Raw genomic sequence first — 23,333 nt, forward strand, 5'->3', positions numbered from 1 at the left:
TGCACCGCACAGCAACCGTATAAACAGATTCCTCACAACAGACCAGGATCAGGCCGCCCATCCACCAGAACGCAACCAGCCAAGCGTTTGCTCAACCTGAAACGCAGCCACTTGGTGTATCTGGTGAATGAAAGCGCAGGAACAGCTTATGCCATTTCAATCACCAAGACAGCAGCACATGCTCTTCTCTTCTTCCCCTCCAGCCTCCAAATAACCATAATTCCACAGGATATTTTGGAAAGTCTAAAGCCCACAAAATTCCAGAGAGAACAGATACCCAGCTGTTTTCTTTTTTTAAATGGATAGCCTGCTCCTTTTTAAGATGTGACATACCGAGAGATTTCCAAAATAGATAACAGAAAGAATCTGCCTGTTCTTTCTGTTGTGCATTTTTCTAATCGGTGTAATGCACAGAGATATTTTATCCTTATCTGCACCATACATCTACAGCTAAGGGGAAGCCTGTTTTCCACGTCACGTACTTGTATCAAATAGCCAGTTTTCCTCCAACTGATACTCAAAACTATTTTTTAGCTTTGGAAAAAAAAAAAAGTCTGTGTGCTCCAGCATACTTGTAACAGAAAAAATACAAAAGGAATTAAATTGCCAACCAACGGGTCCGTGTTGGGCCTGGCCCTGTTCAACATCTTTGTCGGCGACATGGACAGTGGGATAGAGTGCACCCTCAGCAAGTTCGCCGACGACACCAAGCTGTGTGGTGCCGTCGACTTGCTGGAAGGGAGGGATGCCATCCAGAGGGACCTTGACAGGCTGGAGAGGTGGGCCTGTGCCAACCTCATGAAGTTCAACCAGGCCAAGTGCAAGGTCCTGCACCTGGGTCATGGCAATCCCAGGCACAAATACAGGCTGGGTGGGGAATGGATTGAGAGCAGCCCTGAGGAGAAGGACTTGGGAGTGCTGGTGGACGAGAAGCTTAACATGAGCCGGCAATGCGCCCTTGCGGCTCAGAAGGCCAACCGCATCCTGGGCTGCATCAAGAGAAGCGTGGCCAGCAGGTCGAGAGAGGTGATTCTCCCCCTCTACTCTGCCCTGGTGAGACCCCACCTGGAGTACTGTGTCCAGTTCTGGAGCCCCCAACACAAGAAAGACATGGACCAGTTGGAGAAGGTCCAGAGGAGGCCACAAAGGTGATCAGAGGGCTGGAGCACCTCTCCTATGAGGCCAGGCTGAGAGAGTTGGGGCTGTTCAGCCTGCAGAAGAGGAGGCTCCGGGGAGACCTGATAGCAGTCTTCCAGTACCTCAAGGGGGCCTACAGGAAAGATGGGGAGAAGCTGTTCAGTAGGGCCTGTTGTGATAGAACAAGGGGTAATGGGTTTAAATTAGAAGGAGGTAGGTTTAGATTAGATATGAGAAAAAAATTTTTTACAATGAGAGTTGTAGAGCACTGGAACAGGTTGCCCAGAAAGGTGGTGGAGGCCCCATCCCTGGAATCGTTCAAGGCCAGGCTGGATGAGGCTCTGAGCAACCTGATCTAGTCAGGGATGTCCCTGCTCCTTGCGGGGGGGTTGGACTAGATGACCTTTGAAGGTCCCTTCCAACTCTAACTATTCTATGATTCTATGATTCTATAAAGATAAAAATACCTGTTTTAGTAAAAAGTGAGCTGAAAGAAAATTAAGAGCAAGTAATTCCTCCTCCCACACAGCAAGCCCACAGAACTGAAATGGTTTCTAGATTACACAAGGCTCATCCTTGCAATGCTGATGTTGAGAATTTCTACGTGAAGCCATGCAATTTTGCTTCAAAAGGTAAGGGAAAACAGATGAATTCAATTATTACCTGACAAAAACATAAAGTGTACAAACATGGCCAACCCAAGACAATATGTGTATTTACATAACTTAACATTTCTATGGCAACGCCAGTGAAGAGGGACAAACTCTTTTTATATCATTTTAAATGTCAGTGCTGTATACAGAATGTGAAGTGCTTTGAGTTACTGCTGCAAAACCTCTTAGTAACATACTGAAATAAAACTAAAGTACATTTCAAAATAAACGTTCATGTACAGACTCTAAGTCATTACAGGGTTTAGTAAGGACTGGGGAAATCACTGTAGCTCTCCAACTCTGTACATGTAGAAATCAGCCAGCTACAAAAGCGGCCTGTAAGTCAAAGCTGCCTAGCGTACCAAACTTCTCCTCTACAGCAGTGTAATGCCTTATAAAAAGACAAATTAATTCAACAAGCACAGCAAGAGAAAAGTGCTGCTTTCAGCCACGCTCAAGCAACTCCCCCAGATGTCAACAGCAGGGCGAGCCCAAACGGTAGCATACAAACAAGAGTAAGACCTTTTGCACAAAGGAGTAAAAAACCACTGTATTTACAAATCCATCACGCATGCCTAGCGCCAGACAGAATTCAGACACTGTTTTCATGATAAACAACAGGCTTATCACACACTTCAGATTCTAATGCTTTTATAGTTTTAGTAAGAATTTTTTTAAGTGAAAGTTGCAAATAACCTCCAAAGCAGTTAGTCCCTTACACTTAATAAATAAGAAGCATCAAGAATCTTCATGGCATTGAGATGCACAGAACTATTAAACGGCTTCAGAGTCAAGTTAAAAAAAAAAAAAAAAAAGAAAAAAAAAAAGGTCCTTTATTACTGCAAAAATCATAGTTTATGTTCTTCAAAGAATGGCCCTGGTAGCATGTTCCAGTGCCAAAACAAGCAGCAGGCCGAGGGGCCGTTACTGCATGCCAAACCACTGCTCTTGGTCTGCCCACTGAGCTGCTTCACTGTCGCTGCCTTCCAAGTCCCCCTCTTCTCCACTGCCCTCCATATCATCCACATCTTCTTCCTGGGTTGCATCTGTTGGACTTTCCTCTTTTTCCATTTTCTGCATTCCTTCCAGCGACTTCTGATCATTTGGATCCAAACTGAGGAAAGTAAGAAAAATAACGCATTGTCCTAAAACTTTTTTTTTTCTTATATTTGTGACGTTATTGTAGAGAAAAAATAAAATAATTTTTTAAAATCTCATCTTGTCATCTGCACTTCCTGTTTCAAGAAGTGCAAGAAGTTCATCATCAAAAAGTTCAACTTAGATGATGATGCAACTTCAGCTCGGGCTGACACTAACATTGAGTATTAAATCTTTATATAAACTATTTTGGTCCCCAAGAATGCACTTATATAAACATCTCTTCCAGACAATACTAATTATAAAGTAACATGAAAACAGTAAAAATTTAAATGACTATGACTAAGTATATTATACCCAAGCAAAAAACAACGGACTCATTTAAGCTGCGTACGGTTATAGTGGACAGAATGTGCTAGATTTAAGGCAGATTTAACTTGTTGAAATCAAAATGTGGTAACATTTAACATGGTAACACCCTAAAATAACATTTAGTTTACGCTAAATTCAATCACACTATTTACATTTACTTAATAGCTCATTCTTACATAGCACCTTCCAGCCTAAAGGAATGGATTTCAAGCTGCCTATGTAATAATTAATAACTATAAATAAATCTATGCCTTAAGCCTTTTGATAGTCAAGGAATCGCACGCCCAGCGACATGCTTAGCATTAACGCAGTCCCTAAGTCTTGCACTTCTCAGTTCAAAGCCTTATGACCAACGAATTCATTAACAGCACATCATTTGCACGGTTTTGTTTGTTTTAAGGAAGAACGATACAAAGCTGCCTCTGATGCACGTCCCAATCAATTAGTGGTTCAACTTTTTCCTTAAAGCTGATGACTGGTTCTTGTACTGCAATCTCAGAGTCTCTGCGTTACCTCAGGGCGATGCTGTACTGGTCCATGGCTTCCTGATACTCATTGACAGCCACAAGGAAGTCTCCCAGGATTCGGTGCAGAACGCAGTCACTCTGATTAGCCAGCGCGTTCCTCAGCAAAGCAATTCCATCCTCGTACTTTTGTTCTCTACCTGTTTATATGCAAAACTACAGTTTTAATTAATAGTTTAGATAAATCTATAAGAAGTCAGAGTGTACACATCATCACAATACAAGACCGTTTCTTCCTTCAGAACTGTCAGCACAGGGGACAGCAGTGAGAGACTTTCTGCAAGATTAACTCTAAACAGTGGCTCTTTGTTGCAGCAACTCTACACTCACAATGACATACACTTTGAAGTCAAAGCATTTTGTTTGCAATTGTTTTAAGTGCTGGTGTAATATCAGTTGCTAGATGCAATTAATTCCTGTGATTATTCCTTCATGATAGAACTGCTGAATCCCTAAGCTGTAACACCACCGCTACATTCTTCACGCTGATGAGGCTGCAGAACACCCTTTGATGTAAAACAGGATGCTGTCAGTAAATCGACACGGGGAGGGAAAAAAAAAAAAAAAAAAAAAAAAAAGGAACTTACTAAGGAGTTCTGCTTTCTTTACCACAGCTTTAATGTAATCAGGTCTTTGCGTTAGCGCTTTGTCCAGCAAAGTTTTTGCTTTTTCCTGCGTGACTGGGTCTTCGAGACAGACCGTTGCTAACAGAGTGAGTGTCTGTGCATTTGCTCCCAGGGTTTTGTACACGTTATTTGCCATAACCATAGCTTCACGGATGCTGTTGGATGCCAGGTAACATTCGATGAGACCTGATGATATAAAAAGGAACACATTTCAGTTTTTGAGTTAGCACTACAGACACCCCTCCTCAATTATTTGCATTTAATAGCATTCAGACTCCAAACAACTGACACTCCAGTAAGTAAATACAAACAGCAATTGAGAAAGTGACTCTATACATTTTAACACATCTGTTCCACAGATAACTGCCGTCATTGCTTTTATTTATGGGCAGGTACTAAAAATAAAAACCCCTAAGTATTCCTAATCTACGATTTTTGTCCAACTGCACTACTGAGATCTTACTACTTCACCTGGACTCCTCACAGCTCACTATTTACTTGAAGCTGCTGTTGAGATCAACAAGATTTAAATAAACATGAGAAAACTATGACAAAACGAAGCTCCCAGTAGGACTAACCATGCAGCTAACGTCATCGTCCAAAAGTGATCTGCTCAGAACACCCAAGTCTGTTTATATCCAGATTAAACAAAATTTAAAAAACCAACCAAAAAAAGCCCTGTTTGAAAATCATTCCTACAAATACATGCATTTTTTAGTATCCCTCATCTGATCACTTCAACCAGAGCTTTATAGGTTTTGGGGTAATAATGATTTATTTACTAGAAAGTCAGGAGGAGAAGAGAACCCCTGTCTATTCCCTTGCCTAACCACCACCACAACACCAACTTTCTCACCAAACCAACACCCTACACGTGAGCAGCTCCACTTCGCTCACCTTCATAGCAATCCAGCCTGCACGGCGCAAGACGTATTGCTTCACGGAAGTGTATAATCGCTTCCTGTACTCGCCCCATATTCCTAAGAGCAGCTCCTTTCAGCAGGAGAGCTTGAACACTGTTGCTATTAAGCTGGATAGCTTTGGCTCCTAAATATAAGGCACGAGAGTATCGTTTACTGTAGAAACTATGACACCTACAGAAAGAGAAGATGGATTGTAAACACGTACTGCCTGTGGTGCCTGTGCACATTCAGAGAGGTTTAGAAGCAGAAAGAAGAAAGAAAAAAAAAACAAAACAAAAACAAACCAACTACCTAACAGGCAACTGTTGAACTTCTTGCATTTTAAGTTAAGAATGTATGTTCAGGAAAAAAAAAAAAAAAACTCTTCAAGAGTTTAAGAAAAAAAAAGCAGTATGAATATTAACAGTTACAGCTATCTAATATATCGTTGTTACTGCACAGGTACAATAATTCTAGCAGGCTGAAACATAAAGAAAATAACAAAATAGGTATTTATGCATAGGTAAGTTAAGTTAACCCAAGAACAGTACAGATAGGACAGAAAAGCACCTTCTGAACAAAAAAGCTGAATCTGCTGTATCAACTGTAATCCACCACACGCAGCAAATCAAGAGTTGAGGTAAGAAAGGAAAGAGAACAACTCACCCAGACACCACCCAGGGTTCTGCATGTTGATCAGAGATATTGAAGAGACGGCAGCCCAAGTTCTCCACATCTTCTAGCCGACCTTCGCGTGCCAATAAGTAACCATATACATCCATTCCTGAAGTGAAACACTTGAAGATCAATCATCAAGAAATGGAAAGTTCATTCACAACAAGAAAAAACAAACCCACAAACATCTCCTTTAAACTATGCAACCACTAGTAACAATTCGAGATACACAGCTTCCAATTGTAAATTCTGAACCGAAAGCCAGGCACAACAATACGCAATATTCCACCGCACGCCTGATTGCGTGTAACTGCTACTCTAATGCTACTCATCAGATCAGTACACTAGGTAAACTTTCTTTCAGGCTTGACTCACCTTTTATTAGGTAAGGGTCCAGCATTTGTGCTTGTTCAAATTTTAGAATAGAGTTTTTATTGTCTCCAGCTCTGAAGTACAGGTCTGCTAAGCTCCCCAGTAAGTCTACGTTATCCCTCAGCAATGACTTTTTCTCTAAAGAGCTTTAAGAGAAAAAAAACCGCCTGTTATTTATATAATGTCATTTAAAATATAATTATATCTAAATATTAATATATTGTTTGATTACATCGTGGTCTCTGAACTCTTACCAAATGGTATTTATTGCTCTCGTGTTATCTCCAGTATGCACAAAAGCATATGCCTTGATCCACACGGAAAGCCAATCCAAGTTCGGAATGCTCTGAATTACGTTGATGGTCATAGAAGCCACTTCCGCACCTTTCACCGATAGCGAGAGCAAGCCTATGCAGAATGGTATATACATCAATTTCAGCCACCACAAACTTAATTTTATTAAACTTATTAATTTTAGTATAAATCAAGCGTCTGAAGACCAGAAACTCCATCCCTTGACAAGCATAAACAAGCAGCTTGTTACAATGCTTTTTATAATCTGTATAACGTAGGTGTTCTATATTATACATTACATGTAAGTGCAAGCAGTTACCTAGTGCCAGACTAACTCAAACCACACTACTGATTAATACCGGAATACTCACAGCGTGCAGACACTCACCTAGTATGGCATCAAGTGCTAACGGGCACTGCCTCAGTACTTCCTTGTAGCTCGTAACAGACGAGCGTTCTTGACCTGCCTTCTTGTAGAGATTTGCCAACATCATATTGATCTACAAGCAACAGAAACATTGGTAGCGTCAAGTATGAGAAAGGAGAAATCCTCACTAAGAAAAGGCCACAGCTTTGTCTTGGGCAAGCGTTTATGTGTAACACCAAGACCTGTATATCCATGACATCAGCCTTCTTTCAGTTATCTCTGCGTGTCAATGGCAGTCTTCGAGAGAATTAGCTTAGGAAGGCAGAGAAAGTTTCCATTTAGCTTCTGAATGAAGTAATGATTGATGAAAGAACAGAAACGACTTGAGCTCTACACAAGTAGCCGGTTTCTGCTACAATAGTTTATTTTACTAGTGTGTATAGGTAAAGTTTGCTTTTCTCAATCTTTTATTTTCTTCTGTTCCATAAGTTGTCCTTTAAACAGAACACTTTGACATTACTGGAGCCTAAGCCACACACAATATCAGCACAATATAGAAATACTGTTAACACGAAACAGTCAATTGATCTGATGTGTTGATCTTTTAAGCCCTCACGACATAACAGAGCCAGCAAGCAAAGACTCAACATATTTGGCACTGCAGACTGCAACGGGATCTAAATATTTAGCACTATCTAAACTGTTCTTAGAAAGGATTAGAAGATTTTAAAAGATGGAGTACTGGCATTCATTCCTTCTACTTGCCAAAGTCTTCAGCCTTTCAAGGATCTTACATTACGCAAACCACACAGTAAGGCATGATGCGCATGCATTCTGGGTGCAAGAACATGTTAAAATGCTTGCTCAGTTTGAGCAATCACAACTTAGCAAGTTATTTTGACTGGCTAATAGTGAAAACGCCACAGAACAGTCAGCCCTGTGAGACAACTAGGCTACGAGTGTCTCCTTCAGTTCTAGCAGGCAATGGCGTGCTTTCCTGTCCAGCGACACACAGCTCTCCCTCGGAGAGCAGGGCTCCACTTCGCGGTTATAGCCCCGCAAAGCACGTTAATTTAAACAATTGCTTCTCACATTCACAACTTCAACTCAGAACTGCAGAAAATTCAGTTGGGTATCTGGTCATTGCTTACTAACATGCAGTAACTCAGCTGTTTCCAATTGCACACATTTTTATCCAGGCAGATGTGATCCATATTGCTTTTGTTGAGATCAGCCATTATTCCTCACCCTACGAAAACTATTCATAATAACACGCAAAGAAGAACTATCGAACGGAATAATACAGATTCCAAGCCTTATGTATAGACATACAAATACTTTACAAACTTTCAGAATTTAAAAAATAGTGTTTCTTCATCCTTGTACACAAGGAAAGGTCTGTATCTGCCGTGTGCAGTACTAAAGAGTTAACCAGGTATTTCACGCAAATTAAGAAAGATGCACACAAACATTCTTTCTAATAGAGGGAATACTAAATTTGTCTGCTTTTAAAGAAAAGAGGCCAAATAAACTAAGCTAATTTAAGCATTAGGAAGTGTTTCCAAACGATATTTAACTAATCCAAAACCAAACACCAGGACACAACGCCATTATACCTACAGGCTATGTTTTTTGACCATATACTGGCCTACAGATTCAAGATACGCTGACCAAAGTCTCGTGACAAAAGCCTGCCAGAACTAACCTTTGGGGTCCTCTGTCTGGAAGGAATCCCATCAAGAATAGCAATGGCATCTTTATCTTGCTTCAGCATTGTATAACATTCAGCCATCTTATATTTCACTTCAATCTCAGATGGTAAACACTGAAATAAAAATCAAATTTTAAAGAACAATGCTGTTTTAGTCAAGTAAAAAATGTAAATAAGGTTTTCTCGTTAAATGCTTGCACTATGCTGAAAAAAAACTAGTGCAAGAAAGTTAACAACGCAACCTACTGCTAGCTCATATCGCTCCCGTCTTCAAATGGAAAGCACAAACTACACATACAAAAAAAAATCTCACATTCAAGGCCGTATTAAGTTTTGCATTAGAAAACACCACACTGTATTTTAAAAACAAATTAGCCTTAAATGTCAGGTTTATCTGACACGACAAGTCCACACTCTAATGCCATAATATTGAGTCAGTAACACCAATTTTAAGGGGGAACGCGACCATTTTACACAGCACATAAGTCAATTTTAAAATACCTGGCTCTGGGGAGTCGAAGCAGCATTCCCAGTAGAAGGTCTTACTTTTGAAGTTTTACTTAATGCTTTTTTCTGCTGCAAGGCCATTGTATACTTACTGACAGCATTTCTATATTCTTTGTCATGGAAGAGAGAGTCTGCGTGATATACGAGGAGCTGGTATTTCTGAGACGGTGAAAACAGTTCCCTAGAAGAAACGCAAACAGAAAGGCTGAGATCAGCTAACTGCCTAAGAGCGAAGACCTTACAGACCCAAAGTATTTGTAGCTTTTGTCTGTCTGGCTTCAGCTTCCAGCTGCTGCTGCTTCTTTACCATATTGGAAAGGCCCCTGGGTAAGAGGTACTACCCTCCTCACAAAGGGATTTTATTTCCTTCTCTTCCCGCACAATCACAGGCCAGGTCGTGCTTTGTTTTGTCATTAGATTGTGGGTCCCAATATTTATTTTATCTGCATGCAAACAAATGTAACGGCGATTCCTGACACCTCACCAGCAACGACAGCTTACATTTAGCTGCTTGGCTGCTGTTTCCCGTAAGGGAGCAGCCCCCCTCCTCCCCATAACAAACCACACGTTGCCAACATCCACTAAAGCACGTTTTGGTTGAATGGACTCAAGCCTACAAGGCAACCCAGCTCCTCACACAGCTCCCCTGGCCCTAATCCACGTGTTCCTACATTTTACAACCCCCTTTATAACACTTCCAGTATGCCTGCAGAAGTGCTGAAGAGTTAGGCTTTCAGAACGGGATTTTGGCTTCAATTAGTACCTCAAAACTCATCCACAATGTAAAATGTTATCTTACAGGGAAATTCTGAAAAAAAAAAAGGGAACCACTTGAATCGGGGGAAGAGCCCTGACCTACACAGAGCATCCCTACAAGGGGAAAAAGGCTCCATGTCTGCCAGGACACTGATGTTGCACCGTGTACGCCGAAGGGTCCAGGCTGCGTTGCCCATGCTGAACCCCGGACAGCTCTAAAAGCGAGCCTAGCTCCTTCCCTGCCCTCCAGACACCCCCCGCCACCCGGCTTGCTCCCGCCTGGCCTCTCCCTCAGCACCGCCTGGCACCCGGCGCGCCCTCCCGCGAGAGGGCCAACTCACGGGTTATTGCCGCTCATCGTCAGGAGAAGCCCGCTGAGGAGCCGCACGTTAGAGTGGAGCCCGGCGGCCGCCATCTCTCGTACGTGCTCCACCACGCTCATGCCGGCGGCGGAAAGGCGCGGAGCGGCGGGGACGGACGGAACAGACCGGGCAGCCGCCGCCGCCGCCGCCGCCCGCCGCCACTCCAAAATGGCGCCACCCGGGGGGCCTCGCGCGCCGCCGCCTGCAGGCGCCCGTGACGCCGCCTTCATGGCGGGAGCGCGGCCCGACAGGCGTGCGGAAGGGCAGCCCGGGGAGGGGAGACGCGGTGCGCGCCGCGACAGGGCCCCGCGCCTGCGCAGCGGCGGGGCGGGAAGGGCGGTGTTCGCTGCGGAGGGAGGCGGTGGGTTTTTATGGAGGCCTGGGGGCGTCCGCCCTCGGCTCGGTGCCGCTTTGTGGAAGGGACACGCTCCCTGCTCTGGCTTCTGGTCCTTTTTTTCTCTTGAAACTTCATAATCTGCTGGTTGCGGCAGCTCAGTGTCACAGAATTATCAGAGAGAGCGAAGCTCCTGCCTATAAAAATAGGTAACCGAGGAGAAAGGCCCTTCAAAACCTAGATTTCTTCTGGGCCGCAGCCAGGGGAAACGCCTCGCTAGGGCCACCGTTAACTACAAGGCATAGACTGAAAGGAGAGCTGAATAATAAGGTTGTTTTTTTTTTCACTTTTCTTAAAAAAAAAGAAGTGCAAAACGTGGCTATCCTATTACTACTACTACAAATCAAAGCACTGGGAGCTTTCAGTTTGAACATGCCATCACAGCTGTCTGCAGAGGAATACAGCTCCCAACACACAAACACGCCAAGCAGCAAAACTTTGCTGGCGCTGGACTGCAGATGAAGTGGCAGAAGAAGCATGTTGGTGTTGCACGGCAACAGCAAAACAAGTATTGTCACGAAGGAAAGGGACAACTCGGAATAAACCGAACCTGGACTTGCAGTTCTTCAAGAAGCCATCTGACTGCTCAAACCAGTCAGTTTTTGACAGTATCGTGTGACAGTTGCGTTGGACTGAATCTGCCTGTGTCGCCCTTTGAAGGCATTTTAGTCCAAAGGAGCACTGCTCTGCGAAAGCAGACCTGCTGAATAGCCAGGTACGTTGCCACAAACTCCAGCCCCTGTACTGATCCCCCGGTTTCACTGGGAATGATTCACTTCTACTGACTGTCACTACACAGTAATGACGGTCTTTTCGCAAAAACAACCCCTCTGATTTCTTTGAAGGCTCTCCATAAGACATAAAGTAGTTACCACACTAATTACAAGCTAAGTTTATTGAAAACAAGGTAAAAATCACTGCACTGGACAACACAGCATGAGAGGTACATTTTCCGTGGAGGTACGATACTGAGACTCTAGCCAGTAGAGCAATCACACAGCTCCCCCTGCCCCACAGGCACGCCATTTCTTCTCTTAAATACCAGCCCTGTTTTAAATGCTCGCTGTAGCCACTGGAAATAAAGCAGCTTGCACCTGAAACAGCATGTTAGAAATCACTTATTAAGCACCAGCTTAATAACATTTGCTTACAGTATTCAAATTATCTTTTTGCTCTCCCTCCCTCTATCCCTCATTGACTGGTTTGTGGGTTTCTTTTTTTCCTTTTTTTTTCCTTCGTAAGCACTTAATTCTTCCTTGGTACAAAATGTATCCAAAACAAAGGCAAAATATTTTATACACCTTGCTGTGGAAATGTTTAATGTTGTTGCTACTTTGCCTCTTCACTGCCCAGGACCTGACAGACTCTTGTTCATGAACTGTCTCTTCACGAAGCAGATCCACCACTGCAGAAGGGAGCACAAAATCAGAAAATACGCAAAAAGCGGTTTCCATGCAATAAACAAAACAGTGACTTCGAAGAATTGAACCTCTGACAAATGTTATGACTCCAATTTTGCACACACAGTTGTCCACACTGGTTTCTACTGGAATTTAGGAGAACAAGAGGACAGGAATGGACCCAATGAATTTATAATATAGGACTCTGAATTAAAGCGGGACATTTTACTTTCTCTTATTTCTGTTATTTTTACTGTTTATTCCAATATAATTATAAACAAGGGATGCATCAGAAAGCCATGCCTTTACAACTAAATTAGCCTAAATAATTTCAACATTAAATGCAGACACATTTGCACATGAAAAACAAACAGTGAGGAGGTAATCCATGCATTGACTAGCTGGTTTTTTTTAATCTGGATATGAGGCCAAATGGTGTACTTCAAAGAAGCTACCAAATCAGAACGGCCTGGGAAGACAAACAGCATCTCTCGTGGATTTCCATTTGAGAACCTAGCCAACAGCAGATCTGCAATACTTTGAAGAGTTGAACCAGCCACCTTTTTACTGCCATGCTTTTCAAAGTAAGCCAGACTGGCATTTGCTGGCACACCACATTGCAGATTAAATTCATTGATAGCCTGCAGCCTGCTATTTCCCTAGCCTGGTAAAACCAGGGAAGCCTGTGCCAAAGTTACCCACACCTGATCCTTCAGCCCATCGCCTCACTTCTCTCCACACGTTTCTGAAAAAACGCAGCAGGCCTCTCATTAAATCTGCGACGGTGGCACTAAACTCTTACCTTACTAGGCTTGTCACTCTGAGGATCAAATACTTTTTCACAAAGGCGAAGACCAGTTTCTTGCCTCAGCTGCTGCAGGTAGGCCCTCATCACCTCTGAAACACAGCGCAGGAAAAAACGGTGTAAACGGAGGCCGTGCCAAGCTGGACTGAATTTAACAGGGAAGCATCGGAGATCACTGCTTAAAGCAGAAAGTGAATTTTCACATCTGCAGGTACTCATCAGCCAGCTGAGCTGGTCTGCTCAATTCACAGCCATACTTGGGATTTTTATGATATTTCTACCAGTTAAAAGGATCATCCAAACTGCTTTCTTCTCTCAGTTACCTTCGCTCATCACTGCAGGCTTTCTATTCTGCCAGTGCAGCAGCTGGCTTGGACTCCGTTACAGGGAGTGATTATGTTGATGGAAAAGGTAGAATCAGACCCAAATTAATTTGTTCTGTTGCATCTATGGATCCAGGGGAGTCACTGGGCCCCCGAGGTCAGAAAATCCAGCTTCTGCTGGAAGACAGAACTGCAGATTTAGCCTTACCTTCCTCCTGCTTGTTGGCAGGTTTGGCGTAAATGGCATTAAGGGGAAAGCCAGGCTCCCCGGGGATCGGGAAGTTAGTGATTCCTAGCGTGTACATTTCTTTCTCTCCTTGGCCTTTGGAGTTACACTGGAAGAACCAGGCAAACAATGGATTAACAGTTACAAACAAAAGCTGATGGAGCGTTAGACCCAAATACTTTACATAAAAACTCATTGAGGATAGCAACGCGATATCTCTCTGGAGATCCACAGCCTCGGAGTATCTGTGGCTCTGACAACTGGGACCGGGGTGAACAGGATTATTTGTGCCACTGGGAGCAGAGCATCAGGAAATCCTTTCCCGAGTACAATCCCCAGAACGGACCCATTTTCCTCCCGCACAGAAATTCACTTTTCTTACCTTTTGCAGCTTTTTCAAGCACTCAGAAATGTAGAGGGTTACATAGATCAGCGTTCTGTCAGCCTCATTCTGCAAAACAAGAGCAAAGCACAGAGCCCAGCCACTCTTAGATTAAGGGAGACTTTACGGAACTGATAAAAGCTTGAAACAGGAGTGAGTTGAAGCCATTTTGGCCTACAATTTCCACATGAAACTTCCAATTTGTGACATTTACCCAACTTTAAAAATGAAGTGGGAGGAAGGGGAGTTTTTGTTATCTAGTAGAATTATTTAATTGGAAATAAATTTATATTCGCAGCACCAACCCTCCAAAGAACTACTATATGCACAGTATTTTAAAAAATTACCTTAATTTCATAATTTTTGAAGAAAACATTAGCTTTGAAGTAGTAGATGGCTTCATCTATAATATCTGTGTCCTTAGCTAACAAAAAAGAAACATAGAGTTAAGCAGTGCACCATTATACTGCCTTTGGTCATAACTTTTACTCCCTGAAAGACATAAATCAGAATTATTGCAAAGGCAAAACCTTGGTATTTACAAAGAGCAGAAGACAGCACTATGGAACAGAAAACAGTCGTTGCTGTGTGAAACACTGGTGAGCTCATATCATAATATGTAAGCTTCCTACTCTTAGCAGGAGCTTTAACACCCTTCTCCTCCTCCCCCCAAGATTTCTCACTGCACAAACGGCAGCAGTTCAGCAGTTCCCCACTTTTCTACCAGTTGAGTAACTCACCAGGGTTTTAGCAGCGTAAAAGTCTTTTCAGGACACAAAAATGTTTTTGGACAAAGGATGATACCACAATCAGACAAACTTCATTATCCTCTTCAAAAAAAAAAGGAAGGCTGAGCAGAACAGATAGTGGCAAGCTTACTCCTGACTTTCACCTGCTTTCTACCATCCAAGCCTGCTTAAATCCGGAAACATTTCTCAGACTGAAATACTACACTACCGGGCGACAACATGGCTGGGAAGTGCTACTTCATGCGCTGAAGGGAAATCCGTACCGTGCTGCCCATGGACTCCGCTGGGATGCCCGTAACTTCATTTCAGTTTCTGAAGCCCCCTACCCTAAAGCGCTGCCTATCCTGCTCCACATCCTTCAGAGCAGCCGAGTGACTTCAGCCGCAGCCCAAAAGCGCAAGTTCTCTGTAGCTAAGCCTCCACTTCCTCTGACAGCAGATGGTTCGCACCGCCACGTCTTCCTCAAAACCTACTGAACAGCACAGCCAGACCCAGGAGGAAGCACGAGAATAGTAACTGTAGGCTTTAATGACTGCAACAACGGATCTAAGTACAGTGCTTATTTATCCGTGCATAAGTATTTTCTATGATTTGCAAAACTTAAGCATTTGAAAACTTTTTTCCTTCTCTATAAATTGCACAGCGCTCCATTTCCAACCCGTGACTCTTGCTAGGGCTGGCTTGGGGGAAACCGAGAGATGACAACGAGCTATACACAGGCAGGTTTTTCGGAGATTATTGTAAACTTACTTTCCCGAGGCGCTGGGCCTTTGAACTGGCTTCTGATGGGTAACAGCGCCATGTTCCCAACTAGCTTGGTGTCGGAGTCCATTAAAGTGGAGTGGTAAGCCTACAGGCAGGAGGGAAGGCTGGTTATTAATGCTACTGAAAACAGACATTTCCGTGTCCGATGATGTCCCGCGTGTCTTCAACAAATAGGAGGCAGAGCGCGGTTTGTTAGTGATGCTTCCAGCAATCCTTCCTTGCACAAACAATCACTGTTTTCTAATTAGGCCCATATCTCAGCACCATTCCAATGAAGACCATCATCACTGGCACCACTTACGATCGTGGTGGTGGGAGATGGGATAAAATTGGCACAGCTGGTCTGCTTCGTCCCCAGGCTGCCTAACCCCATTCTGCATAGGGCCAGGGGGCACTGAAAGTTAGTTGCTCATTAAGAAAGAATATATTTTATTTCCATGTCTAGCTAATCATCGTAGATAATAATAAATAAAGCCAGGCTTAACACATACCCACACACTCAAAAAAAGACCTTTCTGTGTACTCTTCAACTGGTCTAAGTGGGGAAAAAAACTCCATCTTTCTGTATATGACAGATGAAACTGATTTTTGACAACCTCTGAGTTTAGGTTTAGGCACTTCCCAGACATTCCCACCGTGCTGGGCCAGGCCACTGGGAAGCCTTCACCCCCGCGCAGCCGAGGGTTTCTGGGGGGAGAGGGTAAGCACTCCCTAGCAGAAAAGCAGTTTATTTCAACCAGAGGAAGGTGGTGTGAACAAAACCAGAGCAAAGCACAATTTCTGCCACCCTCTCCCTGCCCGGAGCCGGGGGCTGCCGCCCTCCAGCTGCGGGTGGATCCCTGCCAGGAGGAAGAGGAAGAGGAGGGCGCTGGCCCTGCCGCTGCCTCCCATAAACAGCAATTCCCTGCTCCCAACCGGGCTCCCCGCAGCTGCAGCCCCTTTCTTTCCCCGCCTCCACAGCTGCCCACGGCCAGACCCCGGCAGCAGAGCCCCTCTTCCCGACCCCAGGGTCGCCCTCCCCGGCCCGGCCCCTCAGCCCCAGGCCCTGCTTGCCCCCCTCTCCCCGCCATCTCGGGACTGGCCGGGCGCGAAGCGCCCCCCCCCCCCCCTCACCGGCATCTCGAAGGGCGGGAGGCAGCTCGGCGGGGCCGGGCAGGAGGGGAGCAGAGGGAAGCTGGCGGCAAACCTTCCTGCTCTGCCCGCAGCAGGAAATGAGGCAGCGGAGGCGGTGCGAGGAGGGGAAGCGGCGGCCGCGGCCTGCAGCGCGCACCGCCCCGAGGAGGCACAGGGCTCCTGTCCCCGGCGACGAGAGCGCGGGTGGGGACACTTGCTGGCAGCCGGTTTTCTCTCCTGTGCGTTGGCGTGAATTTCTGGGCATCGCTTGCTCTGACCCGACGGGCAAAGGGCAGCCCGGTTGTGCTGGGCACTTGGTGTAAGGAAGCACAGAGCAGGCCCAAACGTGTTGCGTTTGGAGGGATGCGATATTTTAGGCTGCACGCCCCTGTTACTGTCAAGCCGGGACCTTCTGTCTGACCTAGCGTGCTGAATTTGTCCCCTGGTAAACGACTCCTGGCATGAGTCAGGGAGAAAAAAATGGGGAGATGGGGAGGGTGAGTCAAAGTAATCTGACTGCAGGGCTGCGGTTTGTCCCGAGGATGCACCAGTTCAGAGGTGAGCTAAGTCACCAAAGCGTTCCCAACGTTTGCTTCGTTTAATTCGGCCAGACTGGATCCCACTGTGATGTGATTAGCTCCGTGTGGGCATAAAGACTTGCCTTATTGTGAGGTTAACCTACTCCGTAACTATTAAAAACTAAATATATTCAAGGCTTTTGGCCCCACATTTTAAAGTTCTGAAGAGCTGATTTTTTTTCACCTCTTCCTAGTAACCATAATTTGAAACTGAAGTCTCAGCATTCACTAATTGTCTGGAGCTGGGAGTAAGGTTTTAGAAGTGCTGAATATCGTGAGAATTGTAGAGGCCGTAAAGCTGGCAATTTTTGGAAATTTGGCTCTGAAAAACCATTTAAATAGTGCTTAGGTGACATCTTATTTCCCAGTTTTCCTTTATTCCCATGTAAAAGATGCCATGCAATCCTCCCTGACCTCCACATATAGATTCTGGGAAGCCCTTTTCCTCTAGATGTGCAGGATTTGCTGGTCTTTTGAACCTCTCTCCCTGTTCTGGCTCTGCTTTGGAAAAAGTAGATCCTTACTTCAAAGATAAGCACCATATCAACATTATGACCGTTTATTTAAACAGACGTGAAGAACAATCCTACTGATGAATGGGAAAAAAAAATTTAACACCTTCCAGACTAGAAGCAAGAAACTACAAAAGTAAACTCTGTGCCAAGCTGCTGTCACGCCCCAGGTTTAGGTAAGTGCAGTTACCTCCAAGTATTCAATCCTTGATTTGGTTTCCATTAAGCAGTGTCCTTGCACTCAGGACATCTGCTGACTAACTGAGCTGCTCCTACAAAAGGACATCAGTTGTTCTTATTCTACTGAAATACTTGTCTGCCCATATTTTTTGAGGATGAGGTTAATTTCTACTACATGAGCTATATCTAGACAGATTATATGCCTACGTAAAAGCATTCCCTGACGTTAAGCATTTAACAACCATGAGGTCTTTTTGGGAAAATATTCTAAGGACTCTGTGAGTAAATCTCATTCCATAGTGTTAAGGAGAGATTGCTATGTACTTGGACATAAGCAGCAAAAAAAAGACATCTTGAAATTCAGCTGAATGTAGAGAATAAATTGGACTAATAGATTTTAGGAGAAGCAATAAAACATGTTTTGAAACACTCAAGACGCTCCAGGAACAGTCTGTATATATAAAAAACTATAAACAGTGAGAGGGAAATTCAGCAGTACATTTTCCCATAGGGCTTGAACTATTATCTGATACGAACAGCCTGTTAACAGCTACACCTAATGCCACTTGCCTGAAAAATTCCTAAGATCATTTTTTACTTGTATTTAGTTACTTGGGTGAATATGTTTTTTGGAGAGAATGTGCTGAAGTTTTGCTTCTCTGAAAGCACCACCCATTGTACCATACAGCTAATGTATGTCCATGGTAAGAGTACAAGTTCTTTGTTCAGGGAAAAAAAAAAGGAGCTTATTTATTTGTTGTTAAATTCTTCGTTCATTAACCAAGTTCCTAACGTGATTGCACAAGACCATCACTGAGTTCTATTTGAGCTGATTTTTTCTTTATAAGTGTTGTGCTGTTCTTAAGATGTTATTGATGTATAAACCACTTAAAGTCATGTGCAAGTTATACAAAGACCAGCCTTAAGAAGGCTTAAAATCTGGGCTCTTCCAAAGTGAGTGTAAAAGACTCTTGTTCCTCAAGAAGGGTGAGAGACCACCCACTGACCAGATGTCCCTTTGAAGTAGCCAGTCATCTCGTTGCCTAATTCAGCTTCAGTTCATGAAGTAGTTTTTCACCCTTTAGAACAATTCTTTCTCTCATCTAATAATGAAAGTGACTACTCAGGCCAGGAGATAAATATTTATTACAACATATTTATATCTGGCTTTGCCTCTTTTGCAAATAATTAGTTTTTTTCCAAGCATTCCTATGCTTAAATGAGATACATCTATATGTGGGTAACTTCTGTGTGTCCTAACACTAGCCTATGTATTTTATAACACACACGCAATAAAGAATATAAATTGTTTATTAAAATAATTATGAGGTCATATAGCTCACTTCACTATAAATATTAGTTATCTTACAGATAAAACATCAATTATGTTTGTGTAGGGGTGGATTTTTTTCCATGTTTATTTTTTAACACAAGCAAAGTATTTTCCTCACATTTTTTAACAACCATTTTTTACTCATCCACGTGATCTTGAAAGTATTCATCCACAAGAGCAGATTTATCTTCTTCACATTCCTGCCAAAAAGAAAACAAAAAATGTAAAACCTGACTTTTCCCAAGTGGCTTTTGTACATTGTCTGCTCTGTGACGTTTTATTTGAGAAACTGCAACAGGAACAATGTCCAATATGGTTGCATAAAACATGCAGCAAAACTTTCTGAAAAGCTGTTTGTTTCTCGAGCTATCGAAATTGTATAGGTCAAAATCTAGACCCAGGTATTCTGCACACTTAAGGACAGAAAACTGAATTTAAAAAATGGAATAAAAGGACTTGTTCCTAGGGATTTATGAGCTGAATAATTAAAAAATGAGACAGGGCTTGGAACAGATTTTAACACAGCAGTGTTCCACGACAGAATTTATTCCTAATCTGTATCTCACACACAACACATGGGTTCAACATAGGAATTAAGGGGAGTTTGAACAATCATGTAGGAAGAAATCTTAGTGATGTTAATGGTCCCTTCTGACCTCTGAAGTTTGAAATTCCATTCTTGTTGAAAACCAAAGCATTATTTTTAAATACAACCATTTGATGAGTCTGCATATACAAGGTGACATTAAACAATTCCAGTTTTGTAATTGTAAATGAAGACAATATAAGCACTGTCACTAGAAGAGTAAACATGGCTTATTTTGAAACATATTAAGACAATAATTTATTAGCAATGCAAAGGACATATTTATATTACAATTTACATGATGGATCCTTTTCAATTTTTCATCTTATTATCAGAAGTACCTTACCTTTGGTTCTTTAAACTCAAGATCTTCTCCATACTGAATGGTAAAGTCTATGTGCTGCAAAACTATGTTTATGCTTTCCTCGTCAGAGCGATCAAATGGTAGAAATCGAACCATACCATAGTCATCAATCTAGAGAAACGATTCAGAGGCTGTCAGTAATAAAATGCAGTAACGTAATTCTCAACTACAGCACGCTAAGTCACTTCCTTAAGCCACACTTACATCTTTCTTGTTTGGACTGCTAAAATACCACTTAAAGCCACCCTGCAAACCAATGGCAACTCCCCACTCAGAACACCTGGCTATCCAGTCCCAAGTTCTCCACAGCAGAAAAAGCCATTTTCCAAAACAGCTAATAGAACAGGATTCACAGAAAATGTACTGGCTACAATCCAAACATCACTATCAAGAATCTCATGCTAATCTGAAAAAAAAAAATTAAAAACTGAGTTAAAGTAGGCTGTCCTGGTAAAGTAAACTGCTCAAGTGCCTGAGAATCTTTTAGAGCTTGGCTTTGTTAAAGAGTCTGGTAGGTAAGCACATAGTTTTGGGGCGAGGCGGGGAGAATTATTATGGTACATACAGTATCTAAAACAGCAATGAAGTCAGCAACCATACAGTACGGTTTATAAATACAGGACTGAATTTAAGGGTACCAGTTAAAAAGCAATATACCTACCAATCCACATATAGATTTAGTCAATTTTTTAAACATTTTGCTTTTCAATATATTTGTAGAGTCTTCGATCATGGAATACATATCTGGATCTAAGAACCTGGGAGAAACGAAGTCATCGTTAACATCAAGAGTCCTTGGCCACAGAGCAAATGAGTCATTGTGCTTTTGCATGGCTACCAAAACCATCTATCATTCTATGATCTGAAGGAACTAACTTTGTATCAGGAGAACTTAACATGTTTAAAAATGCTTTTCGTAAGTATTTTCATATCTCAGATTATGATTACCAGTAGAAACAACTGAAGCGTTTTGTTTTTTTTTTTATTTTATTTTTGCTAATATACTTGTATTCTCAAGAAAGCTTTGAGGAAGACCACAGGGAAAAACTGTACTTTTGTAATTCTAGCACAAATGTAAAAGTAACACATAAGTAATTCAGTAAGTTCAGTATCAAAAAACTGATAGAATCACCTCTGGTTTAGGTTTCAAAGTGCCACACTCTGGTGGGCACAGTACCCTGGAATGTCTTTCAGAATGAGATAAGTCATTCAAGATAATTATTTACAGAAAAATTACAGAACTTACTTCTCTATTTCTTTCTTGGCTTTCTTGCTCAGCAAATCCATTTTGGTCATGATGTTAATCTGTGGAATCTCTAGAGAGATCATTGCACTGAGTGCTGCCAGAATTCCAGAGATAAACTTAAGGGATATGAAAAATGATGTAGTTAAGTACAGAAAAACATAATACAAACATTCAGGACACTCCACCACAGACCGAATCTGGCAAATATATGAAACATGGACACCAAGGCCACGTGGAGAGTTCTTATCTCTGTTGGAAAAGGGAGCTGCAGAGCTTCCCATCTGCCATCCTATTTCCAGCGCCTCAAATCTGGATGTGCCACTGAAAAAGCCATTACAAAACTCAAAGCCCATCTCAGGATTCTTACTGCTAGATGGGGACAGCAGCCTGCTCTCTCTCCAGATCCGAGAAAGCTCTCATGGAGTCACAGAAGAATTTAGGCTGGAAGGGACTTTTTGAGGTTCTGTTCCATACCTCTGCTCAAAGCAGAGCCAGCTTCAAAGTCAGATCAAGTTGCTCACAGGTTTTGCCCAGTCAAGTTTTGAGTAACTCCACGAACGCACACTGCACAGTCTCTCTGCGCCTCTCTTCCAGTCTGAGCACTCTCGTGGTGCAGGATTTTTTTTCTGTACATCCAACTGGAATTTTCTTTATTGCAACCTGTGACTGAGGCAGCTGAAGACAGCAATCAGATCTCTCCCAGCTCAGCATTCTTCCCTCTGGGCTAAAACAAACCCAGCTCCCTGAATTGCTCAGATTTCTTGTTCTTATTTATCAATATGAACTTTTACAACAGATTTCAAATGCATACCTTAAAAGATTCCACCATAAACTGAGAATCCACAAGAAAAACTCCACAGACGCGGAATTCCCACTGCTGAAGCTGCTCCACCAGCTGTTTCATCACTGGCAGATGTGTATAGAGCTCGATCTGACCTAGGACACACTTAGGATATTAGCATGCAAAAATGGGACGCTAGCAGGAACAGTTACCAGTTATATAAATACAGGCATTGCACTTAACAGGAATAAAAGCTGATGAAGAAAGCATCTTTCTTTTCAGACAATCTGCCTGTATTTGGATGAGCTTATGTGGGAGAAGTGGAAAAGAAACAGAAGGGTTTTCTCGTCCCTCGACCTGCAGTTAGCGCTAGTTAGCAGGTGCCATAGTGCCTCCACACCGTATGATGCTGTCAGAAGACAGCACGGTCACCCAAATTATGCTGGGACCAAGTTCACTTCTTAAACATCTGTAAGTGACTCTGAGAACTGTTAGTAGTGCAAAAGAAAAAAAAAAAAAAAAAGAAGTGTGAATGACTACAACTGCAAATTTTACACTGCGCGTGAAGAACGAAGAAACCACAGACGTTTGTTTACCTGGGCAGTCAAACAATATATAGTCATCCTCCACGTGCCCGAGGCTCTCCTCTAGCCAGCTGAAGTTACTGGCAAAGTATTCCATGCAAAACACCAAGCCGCCGTTGGGACCAAACCTGAGGGATTCATCCTCCATGACGTCGTCCACTTCTATCAACTCCCGGATGTCTGGAACGACAGACACGCCGGCCAGTTTCGCTTCGTTGGCCCGCAGCGGTGCCCCGGGCTCCCCGTACGCCGCCTCCCGCCGCTCACCTGCCATGACCGGGTAGCTGAAGAGCTCCGCCGCCGGGTCCAGGTTGACCACCTGCACGGCGCGGCCCAGCGCCTCGCAGTGCTGCACCATGGCGGAGCAGTACGTGCTCTGCAAGGCACACACGCGCCGTCACGGACCGCCCGCCCCGCTGCTGCTGCTGCCGCCCGTGAGCCACCCCCGTCCGTCCGTCCGTCCGTCCCCGCCTCACCTTCCCGCTGCCCGCCGGGCCCATCACCAGCTGCGCGTAGCGGGGCATGGCGGACGGGCGGGCCGGCGGCCTCCGCGCAACGGCTGAAGCGGCGGGAACTGACCGCTCCACCCCTCCGTAGACTCGTCTCGTCACATGTCGCGGGGACGCCTGCAGCTGGGGCGCCTGCCCGCCCCTCCC

General features: G+C 43.6%; 3 protein-coding genes and 1 long non-coding RNA gene across 10 annotated transcripts; 1 reads left to right on the forward strand and 3 right to left on the reverse strand.

Moving 5' to 3' along the window:
* Nucleotides 1–1,835: 1,835 nt before the first annotated feature.
* Nucleotides 1,836–10,571, reverse strand: ANAPC7 (anaphase promoting complex subunit 7). 4 transcript variants are annotated; one of them, XM_086761500.1, is made up of 11 exons: nucleotides 10,336–10,566; nucleotides 9,233–9,419; nucleotides 8,726–8,845; nucleotides 7,042–7,153; nucleotides 6,614–6,767; nucleotides 6,363–6,505; nucleotides 5,979–6,096; nucleotides 5,308–5,504; nucleotides 4,372–4,596; nucleotides 3,774–3,924; nucleotides 1,836–2,904 (listed from the first exon to the last, which is right to left on the reverse strand). In XM_086761500.1, exons 1-11 carry the CDS (start codon nucleotides 10,434–10,436, stop codon nucleotides 2,715–2,717), a joined length of 1,698 nt encoding a protein of 565 aa, XP_086617626.1. In that variant the 5' UTR covers nucleotides 10,437–10,566; the 3' UTR covers nucleotides 1,836–2,714. The 4 variants fall into 4 exon arrangements, with proteins under 4 accessions (XP_086617626.1, XP_086617628.1, XP_086617629.1 ...); XM_086761502.1 differs by having other exon boundaries at nucleotides 9,331–9,419; nucleotides 10,336–10,474; XM_086761501.1 differs by lacking the exon at nucleotides 1,836–2,904 and having other exon boundaries at nucleotides 3,806–3,940; nucleotides 10,336–10,571.
* A 1,055-nt stretch (nucleotides 10,572–11,626) lies between these two features.
* ARPC3 (actin related protein 2/3 complex subunit 3) lies at nucleotides 11,627–16,654 on the reverse strand. Of its 2 annotated transcripts, XM_086761290.1 has the most exons (8): nucleotides 16,514–16,629; nucleotides 15,386–15,485; nucleotides 14,234–14,310; nucleotides 13,887–13,955; nucleotides 13,487–13,613; nucleotides 12,953–13,047; nucleotides 12,052–12,155; nucleotides 11,627–11,844 (listed from the first exon to the last, which is right to left on the reverse strand). In XM_086761290.1, the coding sequence occupies exons 1-7, from the start codon at nucleotides 16,517–16,519 to the stop codon at nucleotides 12,093–12,095; spliced, it is 537 nt and encodes a 178-aa protein (XP_086617416.1). In that variant the 5' UTR covers nucleotides 16,520–16,629; the 3' UTR covers nucleotides 11,627–11,844; nucleotides 12,052–12,092. The 2 variants fall into 2 exon arrangements, with proteins under 2 accessions (XP_086617416.1, XP_086617417.1); XM_086761291.1 differs by having other exon boundaries at nucleotides 11,627–12,155; nucleotides 16,514–16,654.
* Nucleotides 16,653–20,921, forward strand: LOC147598570 (uncharacterized). 3 transcript variants are annotated; one of them, XR_015260403.1, is made up of 3 exons: nucleotides 16,653–16,752; nucleotides 17,663–17,779; nucleotides 20,787–20,921. It is a non-coding gene; the product is annotated as an uncharacterized LOC147598570 (long non-coding RNA). The 3 variants fall into 3 exon arrangements; XR_015260402.1 differs by lacking the exon at nucleotides 16,653–16,752 and adding an exon at nucleotides 16,880–17,010; XR_015260401.1 differs by lacking the exon at nucleotides 16,653–16,752 and adding an exon at nucleotides 16,947–17,071.
* Nucleotides 19,077–23,282, reverse strand: GPN3 (GPN-loop GTPase 3). Its single transcript, XM_086761289.1, has 8 exons — nucleotides 23,154–23,282; nucleotides 22,945–23,053; nucleotides 22,690–22,857; nucleotides 22,124–22,248; nucleotides 21,313–21,428; nucleotides 20,728–20,824; nucleotides 20,049–20,177; nucleotides 19,077–19,316 (listed from the first exon to the last, which is right to left on the reverse strand). The coding sequence occupies exons 1-8, from the start codon at nucleotides 23,199–23,201 to the stop codon at nucleotides 19,254–19,256; spliced, it is 855 nt and encodes a 284-aa protein (XP_086617415.1). The 5' UTR covers nucleotides 23,202–23,282; the 3' UTR covers nucleotides 19,077–19,253.
* Nucleotides 23,283–23,333: the final 51 nt, after the last annotated feature.

This window comes from Chlamydotis macqueenii, chromosome 17 (assembly GCF_036417535.1).
Source record: "Chlamydotis macqueenii isolate bChlMac1 chromosome 17, bChlMac1.mat, whole genome shotgun sequence".
Classification (NCBI taxonomy): Eukaryota; Metazoa; Chordata; class Aves; order Otidiformes; family Otididae; genus Chlamydotis; species Chlamydotis macqueenii.

Bases quoted from the DNA above. Each gene is read 5' to 3' on its own strand.
- ANAPC7 (XM_086761500.1), bottom strand. From the start codon at position 10,436: ATGAGCGTGGTGGAGCACGTACGAGAGATGGCGGCCGCCGGGCTCCAC. The intron at 6,506-6,613 runs GTAAGAGTTCAG...TTTCTCTTAAAG, and splicing joins AGAGCAATAAATACCATTTG to CTCTTTAGAGAAAAAGTCAT. The intron at 2,905-3,773 runs GTAACGCAGAGA...TACTTTCCTCAG, and splicing joins CAGTACAGCATCGCCCTGAG to TTTGGATCCAAATGATCAGA.
- ARPC3 (XM_086761291.1), bottom strand. The intron at 13,956-14,233 runs GTAATTTTTTAA...CTTGTTTTGCAG, and splicing joins TCAAAAATTATGAAATTAAG to AATGAGGCTGACAGAACGCT. The intron at 13,614-13,886 runs GTAAGAAAAGTG...TGGTTCTTCCAG, and splicing joins GCTTGAAAAAGCTGCAAAAG to TGTAACTCCAAAGGCCAAGG.
- GPN3 (XM_086761289.1), bottom strand. From the start codon at position 23,201: ATGCCCCGCTACGCGCAGCTGGTGATGGGCCCGGCGGGCAGCGGGAAG. The intron at 23,054-23,153 runs GTGAGGCGGGGA...TGTGCCTTGCAG, and splicing joins GCCCGGCGGGCAGCGGGAAG to AGCACGTACTGCTCCGCCAT. The intron at 20,825-21,312 runs GTAAGTTCTGTA...CGTTTCTCCCAG, and splicing joins GCCAAGAAAGAAATAGAGAA to GTTCTTAGATCCAGATATGT.